Below are 16,975 nucleotides of genomic sequence, written 5' to 3'. Positions count from 1 at the left end.
GCATCCTGAGAGAATTTCACCCGGCATACGGCTAGTTGGGAAAAGATAAAAATTCTAAATGTGACATGTGGTTTCTACTGGACGTGTCTCACTTTTGCAGCACTGTAAAGTCGAAAATCGAACTCGAACCATTGTAAGTTGGGGACTATCTGTACTGACTACTCATCACATTTCAGTGATTTTTTGCAACATCCCCAGGAGATAGTGTTATTCCAGTTTGCAGAGCCAGGAAACGATGGTACAGAGAACGAAGGTCCCAGAGCTTCAAGTGATTGTGCTGGGAATACAGATGTCAGGCAGAGTGGGCCAGAGGCCTTGATCTTAAGCGCTGGGCTATTCTGTCTCTCAGAGATGCTAAGCACCTAGAATAGCCTACAAACAGAAATGAATGAGTCTCTTCTCACAGGCTGCCCGTCCCCACACAATGTTCCTCATTCTAAAAAGGGTGAATTCATACACAGGTTACTCTGGAAATGTAATCTGATTCCGAAGTAAGTGGGTCACCATTGGCCTACACTAAATGTCTTGAATGCCACCTCTACACACAGGTGTTAAGCACTTGGTGAAAGCTGAAAGAGTGTTTGTGACTGGAAATGTGTCACGAGATAAACTCGAGTTCCCTGCTCTTCTCATCATGTTTTGATAGGGAACTTCCCTGCCATTCTGTGGATTAGGAAGAATATCACTACCCATCCCTAATGTTTGCAAAGACACGGTGCATATTTATAAGATTTTTTTTAAAAAAAATATATATTTTATTGATTTTATACAGAGAGGAAGGGAGATAGAGAGTTAGAAACATCGATGAGAGAGAAACATCGATCAGCTGCCTCTTGCACACCCCCTACTGGGGATATGCCTGCAACCAAGGTACATGCCGTTGACCGGAATCGAACCCGGGACCTTCAGTCCCCAAGCCGACGCTCTATCCATGGAGCCAAACTGGTCCCGGCTATTTATGAGATTCTTACAGGTACTGTGCTTTTGGACCAATGTGTGAGATGATTTTTCTTATTACCTTTTGCAGCACAGTCCTCCCTCCGTTATATCAGACCTATTCACAGATATCCAAAGGGGGCATGTTCTCCTGGACCTCTTAGAAGTACTCTCAGGAGAGCAGTTGGTAAGTTCTTAAAGTGACATTAAGTAACTTTTGTTGACTTTTAAGATAAACCATTCCTGAGTAATATATTTTGCTTGAATTTCATAGCCTCGAGATAAAGGATCTAATACATTCCAGTGTAGACTCAACATAGAACATGCCTTGAAATTCCTAAAAAGCCGATCGGTGAGTATGAATTTCACTTGGAGAATCATTGGAGAGGTTAATGCTGTGGAACATTTTCTCCTTTCCATCTGCCTTTTTTCTTTTCCAGATTAAGCTCATCAATATTCACGTTGCCGATATCATAGAGGGAAACCCATCCATTATTCTTGGTCTGATTTGGATAATAATACTGCACTTTCATGTAAGTAGTTCGACGGTACAAAAATTATTCCTGTTCTAATCAACACGGTATGAAATCAGTGTAATGCAATGAGTGTCGTCTGATGCCAGGTTCAGTCCTGAGCTTCCTCCAGAACTAGGACACCCTGGAAACCCTGCCAGGTGGGAAACAGATAGCAGCCCTGTTGCCATTTATGTTCTTTCTCAGTGGAAAATTGAAAGCTGCGTTATCGATGAGATCAGCACCAGTCTGAATAGAACTTGTCGGGGTAAATTATTGCTCATTATCCTTTATTTCCTTTCGTGGGAAAGAGAGTAGAAAGCTCCTGGAGCAAATGCTTGAAAATGAACCCACTAACCTTTGTAAAATCTCCCTGATTTTGAAGACTCTTGTCCAGACTAATAATCCTGCAACATCCTAACTCATCCATTTGTTTCATTCTACAAATGCTAGTATGATATTTTTGAGGACCAACTATGTGCTAGTTTTTGTGTGGAAACACCAAGAAAATAACAGTGAATAAGACAGTGAGAGGCTTGGCTTTCTGACACTTCCTTTTTTAGGTTTGGGGCTCTGAATTAGTGCAGGTTTTCTGCAGCTATCTAGAAAGTTCCATGATTACTTTAACAATAACTTAACATTTTTGTTGTGGGCAACAAATACTTATTTTATAAGATAACATGAGTTCTATAACATTTAAATCATGTAAAATGAGACTAGCATTTCTGGATACCTACTTTTGTAGTTATAGAATAATATGCATGAGGATGCTGAAAAGTAAATTTAGGATTGTAGTTTTCTCCCTCTTGGAAATGAAAGTGGAGAGGGAAAGTCAAAAGGCTTAAAGTGTAGCTGTGTTGTATTTCTTAAAAAAATGTGAGACAAATATGATAAAATGTTAAAATTTGATAATTCACAGACAATTACATTATTTTTCATACTTTCCACCGTACTTGAAATATAATTTTAAATGCCAGTATAGGTAATAAAAAGGAAATAAAGTATCTTTAATTCTACTACTCATAAATAACCTCTCTAAGTAATTTATTGTACAGTCTTCATGATATATGCAGCAATAATTAATATACATTCATATATGTATAGGGTATGCCAATAATGTATATATACTTTAACAGCTGATAGCTCAATTTTGAAAATGAAGTCTATTTTAAAAAACACTGCCTTTATAATTACTCAAAGTGTGTGTATACATTTTTTGGGAAACCCAACAAATCTTTAAAAAATAGGATCACACTCTTCATATTTTCCAACCTGTTCTAATTAACATCCTTCTGAACTTACATATTTCTTAATGGAAGCATTGTATTCTATTTTAAAGTACTGCATTTCATTAATGGGCAGTCAGAATGCTCCTGTTTTTGTGTGTGGTGGTAAGCAATTCCAAAAAGACAACCCTTACGATAAAACTTTTGCATACAATCTTAATTAATGATTTCCATGGGCCAAATCCCTAGAAGCGGAATTGCTGGGCAATCAGGTTTGCAAAACGAAAGCAGCTTTAAGTTCATATAAAGGGAAGTGTAACATTCCTCTTGCATACACTAGATCCTCTTTTGTGTGCGACTTCTTTCACTTGACATCTTGGCCGTGAGATTCATGCTTTTGAAGCATGTACTGTTGATGGACATATCTTTTGTTGCCAGTTTTTAGCTGTTATGAATGAAGCTGTAGGGACATTCTTGCATATGCCCTTTAGTGGTACAGGCCCTCGTTTCTGTTGCATATGCTATTCCAGGAATGGAGCCCTGGACCCATTTAGCTTTAGTAGGTGCTGCCAAATCGTTTTTTCAAACTTCTTCTCATTTATACAGTCACCATAATCCTAATACTTGGGATTAAATTTTTATTTTATCTATGGTGTTGTGTGTAATGATTTAGAGAGTGTTAAAATATATCCTGGATACAAATCCTTGTTGTGTATATATAAGCTGCAAATCTATGACTCTGTGACTTGCCTTTTTAATCTTTCAATGAACATTCATAATTTCAATGTAGTTCAAATTTATCAACATTTTTTCTTTCTTTTTTCTTTTTTTTTTTTGTGATTGTTGTTTTTAAAAAATATATATTTTTATTGATTTCAGAGAGGAAGGGAGAGGGAGAGACAGAAACATGTGAGTTCAATGATAAGAGACAGAAACTGGGGATCGAGCCCACAAACCCAGACATGTGCCCTGACTGGGAATTGAATCATGACCTCCTGGTTCCTAGGTCTACACTCAACCACTGAGCCACACCAGCTGGGCATGGCTGAAGGTTTGCCTCAGTGCTGCTAGCTTATGCTCCTGCGTCTGTTAACTATCATGATGTCTTCCTTAGATTGCAGAACTTGCCCAGACTCTTTCTTGCAATCCCAATCAACCTTCCCTGGACGATGTGAGTGTGGCTGAGCCATCTCCTACCTCAAGTTCTCCTGCGAAGAAATGTTCCAAAGCCCAAAAAAGGTGGCAGATGTCTGCAAAGAAAGCCCTTCTCTTGTGGGCTCAGGAGCAGTGTGCCACGTAAGTAGTTTGCTATGGCCTGAGGAGCCAGACAGGACAGCTGTACCCACCAACACAGAGTTGCTGACCTGTAGGTTTGAAATTCAGGCCAACTGGGTGTAGCACCACCGCACGCTTCCCTCTCACAACACCACCCCTTTCCTCTCATTGTGTCTGTTCCAAATGTGAGAGTCCGGGAGCCCAGCCAGCCTGGATTTGAAGACCAGAAGGTGGTATCGTCTGGGTAACTTACCTCACTCCCATCCACACACACAGGTGGCCTGGTTGTGCAGTATCCTTGTCTTTGGGCACAAAATCCCCCTGTGCATTGGGAAGGTGAGCTTAAAACTCAAAAAGTTTTGCCGCAGTAGGAGCTCTTTAAAAGTCAAGACTATGTCTTCATTGATTGTGCTTCCTTAGAACTTCACATAATGTGAGTACATGGTAATGCTCCATAAATGTGCACTGAGTGGATGAACGAACAAATCCTATCTAATAAAGAGGTAATATGCAAATTGACCATCACTCCAACACACAAGATGGCCACCTCCATTTGGAGGGTCTCTTAACGGGACAGGGCCACTGAGGAAGATGCTTCTCCACCATGTCCCTGGCGTGTATGTTTTTAAAAAGTAGGGATAATGAAGGGAAGTTAGTGCTCATAATAATTTTGTTGTTGTTGTGTTTACATACGAAGAAAATTGTTGTTGTTTTTTAAAAATATATTTTATTGATTTTACACAGAGAGGAATTGAGACGGATAGAGAGAGAGAAATGTCGATGAGAGAGAAACATCGACCAGCTGCCTCCTGCACACCCCCCACTGGGGATGTGCCCACAACCAATGTACATGCCCTTGACTGGAATCGAACCCGGGACCCTTCAGTCCCCAGGCCGACGCTCTTCCACTGAGCCAAACCGGCCTTGGCCGAAGAAAATTGTTTTTTGCTCCTGGGAGACATTTGCTTTTTCATTTTAACCAGCTGCTGGGATGGAGTCAGAGAGAAATGAGGAATTAGGATGCAGAACTCACCAGGAGAAGAGCTGGGGAGTTCAAAGGTGTTCCTTGTCACATCGTAGCATTGTCTGCATAAAGAGAGGCATGGGTGTGTTGCCAATAAGCCCTTCCAGAGAATGCGGGCTTCTGAGTCACTCCTTCCTACTGCAGACGAAGATGTTAATTTCTGCCTTCAGCTTTACCTCTGTTCTGTGAGGGGCCCAAGCATGCATATCTTATGGGTCATAAATATTAATCAAACTTCTTCTTGAACCTCCTAGAGACCAATTTACTTCCATTTTCTAAAAATTTTTAAATACAAGATATAGTACGTGAGGAAAGAAAGCATTACTGCATTATACTCAGCTTTGTTTCATTTATGGATAAATAAGCTTTAAGCCCTTTCAGAGTTCATGAATTTTACCGCAGTTTATCTTTCCCCGTGCCCTCCCTTATTTTTCAACTATAGAATTCATGCTAAAGTTATTAAGATGTGGTAATTAATTCTTAAGTAATTCATCAGGAGTTTATCCTACTTTTGGCCATCCCTAGTGGTATTATTAGCTAACGTTTATTTCAGTGTTCTGGGATTCTGTAGGACTTGCATGTATGACTGTGCTGTAAGAAACATGTATCTGCCTACTTCCGAAGATCACTCGGGCCCCCATTGGGGACTTCTAAATGAACCCAATCATGTCCGTCACCGTGGAGCCTGATCCCTGCCCTCGCTAAGACCTGGCAGCAATGTGTTCTTTGTGGCATTGGCTTCTGCTCCTCCGTGCAGAGCTTACCCCGTAGCCTGGTGCTTTATTAAGCACAGTGCCTGCCGGGCAGCACAGAGCTGGTTCTGGCCCCTCAGCTCCCTGAAGGTGGTCTGGCCCTGTCCTCAGCCCGGCTCCTGTCTCTTTAGCTGTTAATTCAGTTCAGTCCCTAAGCACACACTCTGAAGCCGAATACCTGGGTTTGAGTGATGGCTCCCAGCACTTCTGACTGGTGGCCTGAGACACTTTGTGTTTGAGTTTCCTCCCTCATAAAATGCGGGCAATACTAACTCACTTCATAGGGTTATTAAGTGTATTATAATAATTCTTTTTTAAAAAAGCATCTGGAACAATTTCTGGACACAGCGGGGACCACATAGGCATTTGTTAAATAAGAAAAAAAATCACTACTACTACCGTGTTTCCCCGAAAATAAGACATCCTCCGAAAATAAGACCTAGCGCATGGAAAGATAAGACATCTCCTGAAAATAAGACCTAGCGCAACTTTGGGAAAAAAAATTAATATAAGACACTGTCTTATTTTCAGGGAAACAAGGTATGTAGTTTCATGTTCATAAGTTAGGCTTTGTTTCTTAAGGAAAGCCCAGGTCATCTGACTGTTTCTTGAGTAGCTTTTACAATTTGATTTATACCTTAAGTTAGTCCATTGAATTTCCTTGTGTCTTTTTATAGGATATTAAAGGAAACTATAGTTATTCTTGGAATTTTCTCTATACTTTGTAGGCAACTATACGCCTTTATAATGTCTTCATCTCTTGTCAAATACTGAATAACGGTTTCCTTGTCAGATACACATTAGTGACTGATAGAGTGATTTGAAATATATATAAAGTATCTTTCTGTACCAGCTACTGTTTGTGGGGTGACTCTATCATGATGGACATAAAAGATAAGCTCTTGCTCTCAAGGGGCTTGTACCCTAGTGGGGGGATCAGGTGAATAAATATAATTACCGTTGGCTATAAGGTTGGGAAGGACTTATGATGACTGGAAGGGTCACGGGTAGGAAGAGGGTCGCATGTATCTTAGGTGGGTGTAGAGCTTTTCTGAGGAGGAGACCTTTGACCCGGGCTTGCAGGAGAAGGCTGCCCAGCAGCAGGACTAAAAAAAGACATGATTGTGGCGATGGAAAGCACAGCCTAGGAAGTATAGTCAGTAACACGGTAAGACCTGTGTATGGTGCCAGGTGGGTACTGGAAACATAGAGGGGAACACTTTGTGAAGTATCCGATGGTCTAAGCACTGTTCTGTGCACATGAAAGTAATATAACATAATATTGAATGTAAACTGTAATTGAGGAAAAATTTTTTTAAATAAATATTTATCAGGTGTCACCCCCCCCCCCCTCCTCTAAAAAAGTAGAAGAATGTGACTATAGAGAAGCAGGATGAGGCCAGTGTAACTGCTTTATTGCAAGGGAGGAGAGATAAAGCGGAGAGAATTAAGCAGGGGCAAAATCTTGTCTTTGTGGGCCAGAGTGAGAAATGTTATTTTAAATATACTAACAAGCTACAAAGTTGTTTTCCCCCCCCAAAAAATGTGTTATTGTGATAAAGTGTATATAATATAGTCTTTACCATTTTAAGGACTTAGTTTAATGGCATTAAGTTCATTCATATTGTTGTGCAACTAAGACCACTATCCAGCTCCAAACTTCTTTCCTCTTGCTAGACTAAAGCTCTGTGGTCTGTGAACAACTTCCCCATTTTCCCCTCCCCACAACCACCGGCAGCCAGTGGTCTTACTTTCCTAATCCATGAATGTCACTATTCTAGATGCCTTAAATGAATAGAATCACAGAGTGTTTGTCCTTTTGTGACTGGCTTATTTCACTCAGCAAAGCACTTCCAAAGTTCGTTCATGCTGTAGCACGCGTCAGAAAGTCCTTCCTTTTTAGGGCTGAATAACATCCCATTGCACGTAGACTCCACATGTTGCTCAGCCCTTCTTCACCCGTGATGGCCAGTTTGACGTAGAGGAGTGACAAGGTCTCTGTGTCCGATGAGCTGCTGGCTAGTATTGGTCTGGCACAGTATTTTGTTTACTTTGTTCCAATGAGAGACACAATTTTCCCCTAGTGAAAGGAACTTAACTGTATGCAGAGATTCTGAGTCAGTCTCGAGCCAGCAGATTGTTGAATGAGGAACATTTAACTGAGTGAGTTTCATTGTCGCGTGAAGGCTTTGGGAGACACACATTTCAGGCCCACCCAGAGCTGGTTCTGAGGTCTGGGGCGGGGCCTGAGAATTAGCATTTCTAGCACTGGCAGCCTGGGTGCTGCTGCTGCTGCTGGTGGTCCAGGGGCCACACTTCAAGAACCAATGATCTGTAGTCATGAGCCTCATCACACTTGGCATTTTATGTTAATTTGACCACAAGATTCAAATAAAATATTTTTCCCAGGATGATTTATGATTAATTTGAGTCACTCAAATTTGTTTTTAATTACTGTTGAAGAGAGAGGGGTGCTTTGACATATTCTTTTCAATAGTATATGTCATGTTTCTTGTCCTTCTGTGGTAGGTCTGAGTCTGTCAGTGTGACGGACTTTAAGTCAAGCTGGAGAAACGGGATGGCGTTTTTGGCCGTCATTCATGCCTTGCGACCAGACCTCATTGACATGACGAGTGTGAAGCAGAGATCCAACAAGGACAATCTGAGAGAGGCCTTCAGAATTGCAGAACGAGAATTAAAAATCCCCCAGTTATTGGAACCAGAAGGTAAAGACGCTCCTTTCTTTTTAAAACCATGTCCAGTGTGACGTTGATTTGAAAGTGCTAATACCTGTATATAAGCAAACAGAACAGCATTATCTTAAACTCTTCATTAAATTCCATGAAACTAAAAATTTCTACCAGTTAGTTAACCTCAGTTACTCTTTGCTTCCTCTCTTTCTGTACAGTACTCTTTTTTTTTAAATTATTAATATATTTTATTGACTTTCCACAGAGAGAGAGAAAGAGGGATAGAGAGTTAGAAACATCAATGAGAGAGAATCATCGATCAGCTGCCTCTTGCACACCCCCCACCGGGGATGTGCCTGCAACTAAGGTACATGCCCCTGACCGGAATCGAACCCGGGACCCTTCAGTCTGCAGGCCGATGCTCTATCCACTGAGCCAAACCAGTTTTGGCTGTCCGGCACTCCTTACAGGGAAGCCTCCGTGTGCAGCTCACGCTTAGGACAGTTATGTTCACCTTCCCTGAGGACAGGTTACCTACTTGAGTTATTTGGAATTCTCCTGCACAGGAGGTGTGTCTCGTCTCCATTTGTTTACTTAAACAACCCTTTATTTATGTCAGTGTGGACTCATGGATATTTTGGGGTTGTATACCACTTTATTGGTCAAATTAATTTTTTTTTTTTTTTTTTATAAAGTTCAAAGTTTTGGCCAGTGAGAGCTCTTTCAGTTGGCTGCTGTACTCTTTTGACAAATCTCCATTAACGTGTCATTTGTTTGTTTGTTCCGGAGCACGTTCTCACTTTTTGACAAAGTCCTGGGGCCATTTCTCCAGTGAGCCCGGTTCCTTTTACTGGAGAATGGTGCCATATGTGCTCATTGTTATGGGCACTTAGCCTGTTTGGACTGAATTTGTTTTCAGGAGTTGAATTAGGCGACAATGATTCCATTCTTCTTTTTATCAGGTTTGTCATTAGTCTGGTCCCATATTGTTGTTATTAATTCTTTTTATGTTAACTTTTCTTCTCAATTCTTTTCTTTGCTTCCTTTTCCCCCCTTTCTTTGTCTTTTCTCTTTTCTTTTTGGCTTTTCATTATCCTTTAAATTTTTCCATACTTTGTTCTATGCCCTATTTCTTATTACTGTATTTAAAAAAAATATATTTTATTGATTTTTTACAGAGAGGGAGGGAGAGAGATAGAGAGCCAGAAACGTCAATGAGAGAGAAACATCAACCAGTCGCCTCCTGCACACCCCACACCGGGGATGTGCCCGCAACAAACGTACATGCCCTTGACCGGAATCGAACCCGGAACCCCTCAGTCCGTAGACCAACGCTCTACCACTGAGCCAAACCGGTTCCGGCTATTACTGTATTTTTTTTTTTTTTTTTTTTTAATTTATTTATTTATTTATTTTTACATATTTTAATGATTTTTTTTGCCCCCTCCCTCCCTCCCCCATATCCCCTCCCTCCCCATAGTTTTATGTCCATTGGTTGTACTTATATGCATGTATACAAGTCCTTCGGTTGATCTGTTATCTCCCCCAGATCCTCCTCCCCTCCCCGCTGTAATTTGACAATCTGCTTGTTGCTTTATTACTGTATTTTTTTAATGCTTTCTTGCATATTTAAATTTTTTTATTGAATTTCCTGGGGTGACATACTATATAATAAAAGCCTAATATGCTAAGTGTCTGACCATTCATTCGACCAGTCACTATGATGCACACTGACCACCAGGGAGCAGACGCTCCAACTGGTAAGTTAGCTTGATCCTGGGGTCTGACCCATCAGGACTGGGCCAGATGGGCTGGACACACCCTGGAGTCCTCCCATAGCTCCTCCCCGGCCCTGATCGTGCATTGGTGGAGTCCCTCAGCCTGGCCTGTACCCTCTCGCAATCCATAGGCTATGCCAAGGGACCCCACTGTACACCAGGCCTCTAGTTGGCTAATAAAATAATGTTGGTTTCAGGTATACAATTCTATAATACATCATCTGTATATTGTATTGCATGTTCAATACCCAAAGTCATGTACTTTGATTCTCCAGATATATATTATTAAGTATAAAATACTTTGTTGTTAAAATAACTAGACAACCAATGGAATAGATTATATAATAAAAGCAAATTTCCACTCTATGAATGATTGCCCATAATTCATTTTAAGTGTCTTAAATAACAGATCACAAATGTGAAATACATCATGATTATTTATGCAAACCAAATACCATAGTCATATTTGTATAAGGGAATTATCTCTTGACATAATTTTTTAAAGTGTTTCATCATTATGCTTAGCTTCTTCCAATGAGAAGTTTTTTTAAAAAAAAATCCTAGTTAAGCCAGTATCATTATTTTATGTATCTCTTTATTATATTTACATTTTTTTTTTTCATTAAAAGATAGAATAGCTTAACTCGTAGGGATTCTTCCTTTTATTAAACCCCACCCACAGTGTTATTGATACCTTTATGTGCCTACTGCCTTGAATTTTATTATTTGTGTATAAATTAGATTTGCTTTCTGCTTTACTGGCTTAAAGCACTGGTTGGGTCCATGCACAGTGTGCAGTACTCCCAACCATAGCTCCTTGAGGGGAAGCTTTCTTAAGGCATCTCGAGCTACTCAGCTGTCTATCATCTGCTTGATGGATGATTAAAGGGATGAAACATGAGGTCCCTAAGCTGAACAGTAGTTCCTCTTTGTGACTTGGCATTTGTTGGATATCTGTAAATACTTTTTGAATTAAGTTTAACTGCATTAATAAACAGAAGATTTCCTTTTCCATAATTTTCATTGGTTGTTTTGGGTACATCCCAAAATTACAATATTTTGTTTGACATATTGTAATCCCTTTTTTTTGTGATTTTGTGATCTACCTAATTTATTATATGTCTGGAAAACTTCTACAGTTAAGGAATTTATAGTATTTTTTATAAACTTTGTTTAATTCAGCATTTTCTAAATTAAATTTATTTAATCATGAACTTTGTCAATGAAGCACAAAACTTGGCCATAGAAGGCTCTCAGTGAATATATTAATTCTGTGAATGAATGAATAATAACTTGTGGATATCTTTTTTAAAAATATGTCTTTATTGATTATAGAGAGTGGAAGGGAGAGGGAGTGAGGGATAGAAGCATCAATTATTAGAGAGAATCATTGATCAGCTGCATCCTTCACATTCCTTATTGGGGATTGAGCCTGCAACCCGGGCATGTGCCCTGACCGGGAATTGAACTGCAAGCTCCTGATTCACGGGTCAATGCTCAGTGAGCCGCACCAGCCAGGCCCTTGTGGATGTTTTCAACACGTCTTTCATAAACATGTACTTTTGGGAAATACGTGTTGAGACTAGTGTGTCAGGAAAGGATTCCAGTTGCTTTATGTTTCCACACTCCCGGTGGAGTTTCTGTATTGTGTCTCTGGGAAGTGGAAGGCTCTCTTTTCTCCTTCCCACCCTCCCTCACTACTTATGCTCTCATCCATTCAACATGCATTGTAGTAATTGAGGCGATGTGTGTACTACTGCCAGGAGTCAGCTGAGCTCTGTTTGGCTCTAGACTAAGTCCGTAGCCACTGCTGTCTTGGAGCAAGGACGAGAACTGACATGGCTGGTTGACTACGTTGGTCCATTTCAAGGCTGTTGATGGCATAGCCTGTTCCTGAGTATTAATAAGGATAAACGGTGTATCTTGCAGATGTGGATGTTGTCGATCCGGATGAAAAGTCAATCATGACCTATGTGGCGCAATTTCTCCAGTATTCAAAGGATGCACCTGGGACTGCAGAGAAAGCTCAGGTATGTCCTTATAAGTACAAATCAAGCTCATTTTTTGTCATTCCCTATTAATGGTTTAATTTTTAAAATTGAGGTAAAGTTTGCACATAGAACTTAAATGTGCAGATTTGAGTTTTGACAAATCTATATAACTACGTAAACCATACTCCAACCATAATGTAACACATTTCTGCTACCCAGCATGCTCCATTGTGTCTCTTTCCTGTCTGTAGTCCACACCCCAGGCAGCCAGTATTCCAATTTCTTTCACGGTAGATGATTTTTGCCAGTTCCCCCCCCCCCCCACTCATATATGGAATTGAATGAACAAATTGTACAATAAGCTATGTAGAGACAGACTCAGACAGAGCATGAAGACAGATCTGAGGTAGGGTCGGGTAGAGGGATTGAGCAAAAAAGAGAGAACTCGCCGAAACCAGTTTGGCTCAGTGGATAGAGCGTCTGCCTGCGGACTGAGAGGTCCCAGGTTCGATTCTGGTCAAGGGCATGTACTTTGGTTGCTGGCACATCCCCAATGGGAGTTGTGCAAGAGGCAGCTGATCGATGTTTCTCTCATTGATGTTTCTGGCTCTCTATCTCCCTTCCTTCCTCTCTCTAAAAAAATCAATAAAATATATTTAAAAAAAAAAAAAAAGAGAGAACTCATGGACATGGACAACAGTGTGGTGATTTTGGGGGAGGAGGGTGTGGGTGGGGGTGGAAGAGGACATAGAGGGGATAAATGGTGATAAAATAAAAGAGTTTATTTGAACCAGACTAACGACATATATCAGGAAGTAAGTTCTCAAATGCTCTTACCTTTTTTTTTTTAGTTAAAAGTAGTAATTTATTAAATGGTGATGAATTGCCTAAAATAGCTTTAGATCTAAAGTTAGCAGGCTTTTAAAAAATTCTAGCACTATCAAATTTTTGTCTATTGTAATTTTTAAGTTTTATTGAGATACAATTTACATATCATAAAATTAAACCATGTAAAGTTTATAATTCAGTGATTTTTAGTTTATTGACATAGTTGTACAACCCTCACCATAGTCTAATTTTACAATATTTTTTTTTCTTTTTTAATCCTTACCTAAGGATATTTTTTCCATTGATTTCTCGAGAGAGGAAAGGGGAAGGGGAGGGAGAGAAACATCAACATGAGAGAGACACATTAATTGGTTGCCTCCCACATACGTCCCTACTAAGGCTTGGGAACCTGTAACCGAGGTACATGCCCTTGACTGGGATAGAACCCGCGACCCTTCGGTCTGTGGGCCAACATTTTAAGGACTGAGCAGGGCCATATTTCTATTGTACCTGTTTTTTATTTTCATAAAAATGGAATTATATAATTCATAAAAATGGAAGCATTGCATTCTACTCTTAATCCTTGCTTGTTGAGATAGTGTTGAATTACAGCTAGATTGCCATTCAGTTATTCACTTTTTTCCTTTGACTTTTTTTAAACAAAATGTTGTGGGTGAGATTTCATAAAAATCACTGAACTGAAAATATATTCTTATTCTGCGTCTGTGAAGATAAACAAGTGTTCTGAATTTAGTAAATGTTTGAATATTATGCTATTTAAAAAAAAACAACAACTACTTTCTCAGTAGTTTACAAGTCGTTTACAAGTAGTCACATTATTGCTTTTTATTTGACAAATTTAGGCCTATGTTTTTCCAACTCTTATGTTGAGGCACCAAGCCGGCTTGTTGCTGATTCTGGGAGAGAGACTCAAGCTGAGACTCGGGTTTATAATACAGTTCACTTATTTCTGGCCTGCTGAGAAGCTATCCTTTTCTAATTAACTTTCATATTAAAAAATAAAATTAGAACTTCAATCACCCATGAAATTTGATGCAAAAATATATAGAAAGTACTCTCTCTCTTTTTTTTTTTTTAACTTCATATAGAAAATACTCTTAATAGGAAACACAAGCAAATGAAGGTTAAAGGAGAGAATGGAAATAAGATGTAACCTCTTTTTTTTTTTATTAAGGTATTATATGTGTACATATGTTACCATTGCCCACTCCCCCACTCCCATACACGCCCTCCCTCCCCAGAGTTTTTCGTCCATTGGTTTTGCTTATATGCATGCATACAAGTCCTTCTTTTGCTTTATCCTTCTTATAGTAAAATTTGCTTCCAAAGTAGACAAGTTTACCAGCTAAACAAGAATCTGAGGAAAAATAATTGTTTCTCACTTCCTTAGGACAGCAAATCCAAGTCCTTTAGCAGTGTTATTTTTAGGATCTTTAACATAGTCAAGGCATTTTTGATGTCCGTGTGTTTGATGGAGGTGGGCATCTCTGGAATTAACCCATATTTAGATGTATTGTGTCGGGGCACAAAAAATACTTTTCCTCCCACCTTCTAATTTCTTCTGGCTGGGCTCCTGCTCACATAGCCTGCGGCAGATTAACAGGAGAAAATGTCCAACGTGTACTGCCGATGTGCATGTGGCGGCGCCATAAGAATATGAGGCCCAAAGCTGCCCTGGACAGCTGAGGTTTATTTGTCATTCTGGACAAAGGAGAGGGAGGCAGGGCTCTGGGATTCTGAAGGCCACTTATGGGTTGATGTAAAAGAGCAAACATGTGGTAAACAAATTCTTGCTGGGCCACCCAGGAGCAATGGGATCCAGAGTGGACGGAGTCTAGCAAACAGGCTCTGCTAGATTTTTCCTGTCGGTGGCGGCATTATATTATTGTTACCAGAGAATCGACCCCCTCCTCCCTGTTGTTGGTAGGAGCGAGGTGCTTGTGATGGCTTTAGAAGACAAGTTTTCTGAGATTCACACGGGAGATGAGATGTGGGAAAAGGCTTTATTTGTTTGCAGTTACATTTCTTGGCTTCCAAAGTCCCACGCCCTTTAGGCCAGTGCAGCTGGGGTTCCCGTAAAGCCAAGAGCACGGCCAGTGTGCGGAGTGTCCACTCCGTGGCGCGGCCATGCATGGCTCACCATTCACGCTAATTACAGCCCCTTAGCCCATTAGTGGAGTGTCTCCTGTGGGCGCAGGAGAGCACGTTTCTGGGCAACACCGGTCAGGAGCCCAGGGCGTGAGAGAGAGAGTGCTCCTTTGTTTCAAAGTTTAAATATTTCGGTTTCACGTCCTGGCAGTGGCAATGGCTGTTCTGGCCGCCGTCACTTTCAGGTGTGACTGACAGGCACTGAGACCTCACTGGCAGGTGTCTGTCTGGTCTTCGCTCTCCTCCTTTCAACATGAAGGTGGTGCTTCCTTCCTTCAATTATTTTTTCTCTATCTGTATTCCTTTAGGCAAGTAAGGGGACAGTCGAAGGTTTTTTCTGAATCTTGTTCCCTAATAACCAGCTTAAAGTCATTATGCCATAAGGCACAGTTTTGAGTGGGAAAACTGTGGTTTCCTTCAATTGGAAGCCAGTATTCTGAAATGCCTGCTTTAAGTAAGTAACTTAGAATTCTGTTCTCTAAACTCAAAGAACAATAGAAGTGTGTATGCAAAAAAAAAAAAAAGTGGGCCAGCTTGCCCTGTGTTGTGTGTGTGTGTGTGTGTGTGTGTGTGTGTGTGTGTGTTTAGCATATTGTCTTCAGATGCTAGTTTCAGTCCCTTTTAAAATGTAAGGTGTTACGTTAACAAGCAACACTGCTCTTTGGCACAATGAGACACTGGTGTGTCATGACTACATTGTTCCACTAATATTTGAAGTTGTTAATTTTATTGTTAGAAAAATCAAGTGTATTTAGGATAGAGTTTTACATGCATGCATGTGTGAATTTCAGGGGACTGTGGAAGATGTTATGGCCTGGTTAACTCAACAAGAGAAAAAACTACAGAAGATGCTAAAGGACTCAGAAAAGGAGACATACTGTAAAAAGTATGAAGTAAGTATGACTTCTTTAAAAAAAAAATTTGATTAATTCATTTCATTTTCATCAGAAAGTAGGACTATGACTAATGCCAAGCATGACTTTAAAGGGTAGTTGATCTGCAGTTTACACTGATGGAAGAGTGGAATGTTTTCAGAAAAAGCCTTTTAGAATTAATTATTTAAATACTAAGTTAATAACTTAAAAAAATTTTTTTATTGCTTAAAGTATTACGTATTGTAGTACATATATCTCCTTTTCCCCCCATTGACCTTCTCTGTAAGTTAACAACTTTTAAGACTGAATTTTAAGACTTGCAAATTTTAACGTGCATATTAATCACCTGAGGGATCTTGTTAAAATGCAGATTCAAATTTAGTAGATCTTGGACCAGGCCTGAGATTTGCATTTCCAAGGAGCTCCCAGGTCCAGCTGCTGCTGCTGCTGTTGGTGGTTCTATCTTTTGAGTAGCAGGGTTTTAGAGCAAGCATGTCAAACTCACTGCCTGAGGGCCACATGTGGCCCACAATGAATATTTTTGTGGCCCAGCCAATATAATGCTATGTAAGAAATACTTTAGTAAAAATTTTATAACTTAATTTTTACAATATCTTGTTATACATATATATATATATGGCATGTATAACAAGATGTTGTAAAAATTAAGTTATGAAATATATATATGGCTGTCCGACTGGTAGCTATAACACACACTGACCACCAGGGGGCAGACGCTCAACGCAGGAGCTGCCCTGATGAGCACTGGTCATTTAACAATAAATGGCAACATGGACCTGGTGCCGACAAACGAATCCTCGCTTCCCCCAAGCCCCACCACCACCACAGTGCAACACCCCACCAAATCACAGCCAATGCTGTCAAGACCCTAAGGTGCAAAATGAGGCCCACAGCCCAG

The 16,975-nt window shown here is 40.2% G+C and overlaps 1 protein-coding gene across 1 annotated transcript in view; it reads left to right on the top strand.

Annotated features, from left to right (window-relative positions):
• The window catches only part of SYNE2 (spectrin repeat containing nuclear envelope protein 2), a 304,600-nt gene that overhangs the window by 74,266 nt on the left and 213,359 nt on the right, over nucleotides 1–16,975 (top strand). Inside the window, exons 4-10 of the mRNA XM_045579886.1 lie at nucleotides 1,028–1,123; nucleotides 1,211–1,288; nucleotides 1,377–1,469; nucleotides 3,789–3,970; nucleotides 8,255–8,451; nucleotides 12,123–12,223; nucleotides 15,973–16,074. Coding sequence (XP_045435842.1) covers nucleotides 1,028–1,123; nucleotides 1,211–1,288; nucleotides 1,377–1,469; nucleotides 3,789–3,970; nucleotides 8,255–8,451; nucleotides 12,123–12,223; nucleotides 15,973–16,074 — 849 coding nt within the window. The remainder of the gene's footprint in view (nucleotides 1–1,027; nucleotides 1,124–1,210; nucleotides 1,289–1,376; nucleotides 1,470–3,788; nucleotides 3,971–8,254; nucleotides 8,452–12,122; nucleotides 12,224–15,972; nucleotides 16,075–16,975) is intronic.

The sequence above is a fragment of the Pipistrellus kuhlii genome, unplaced genomic scaffold, assembly GCF_014108245.1.
Source record: "Pipistrellus kuhlii isolate mPipKuh1 unplaced genomic scaffold, mPipKuh1.p scaffold_m20_p_1, whole genome shotgun sequence".
Taxonomy (NCBI): domain Eukaryota; kingdom Metazoa; phylum Chordata; class Mammalia; order Chiroptera; family Vespertilionidae; genus Pipistrellus; species Pipistrellus kuhlii.
Note: the sequence above shows the minus strand (reverse complement) of the source record. Positions and strands in the feature narration are given on the sequence as shown.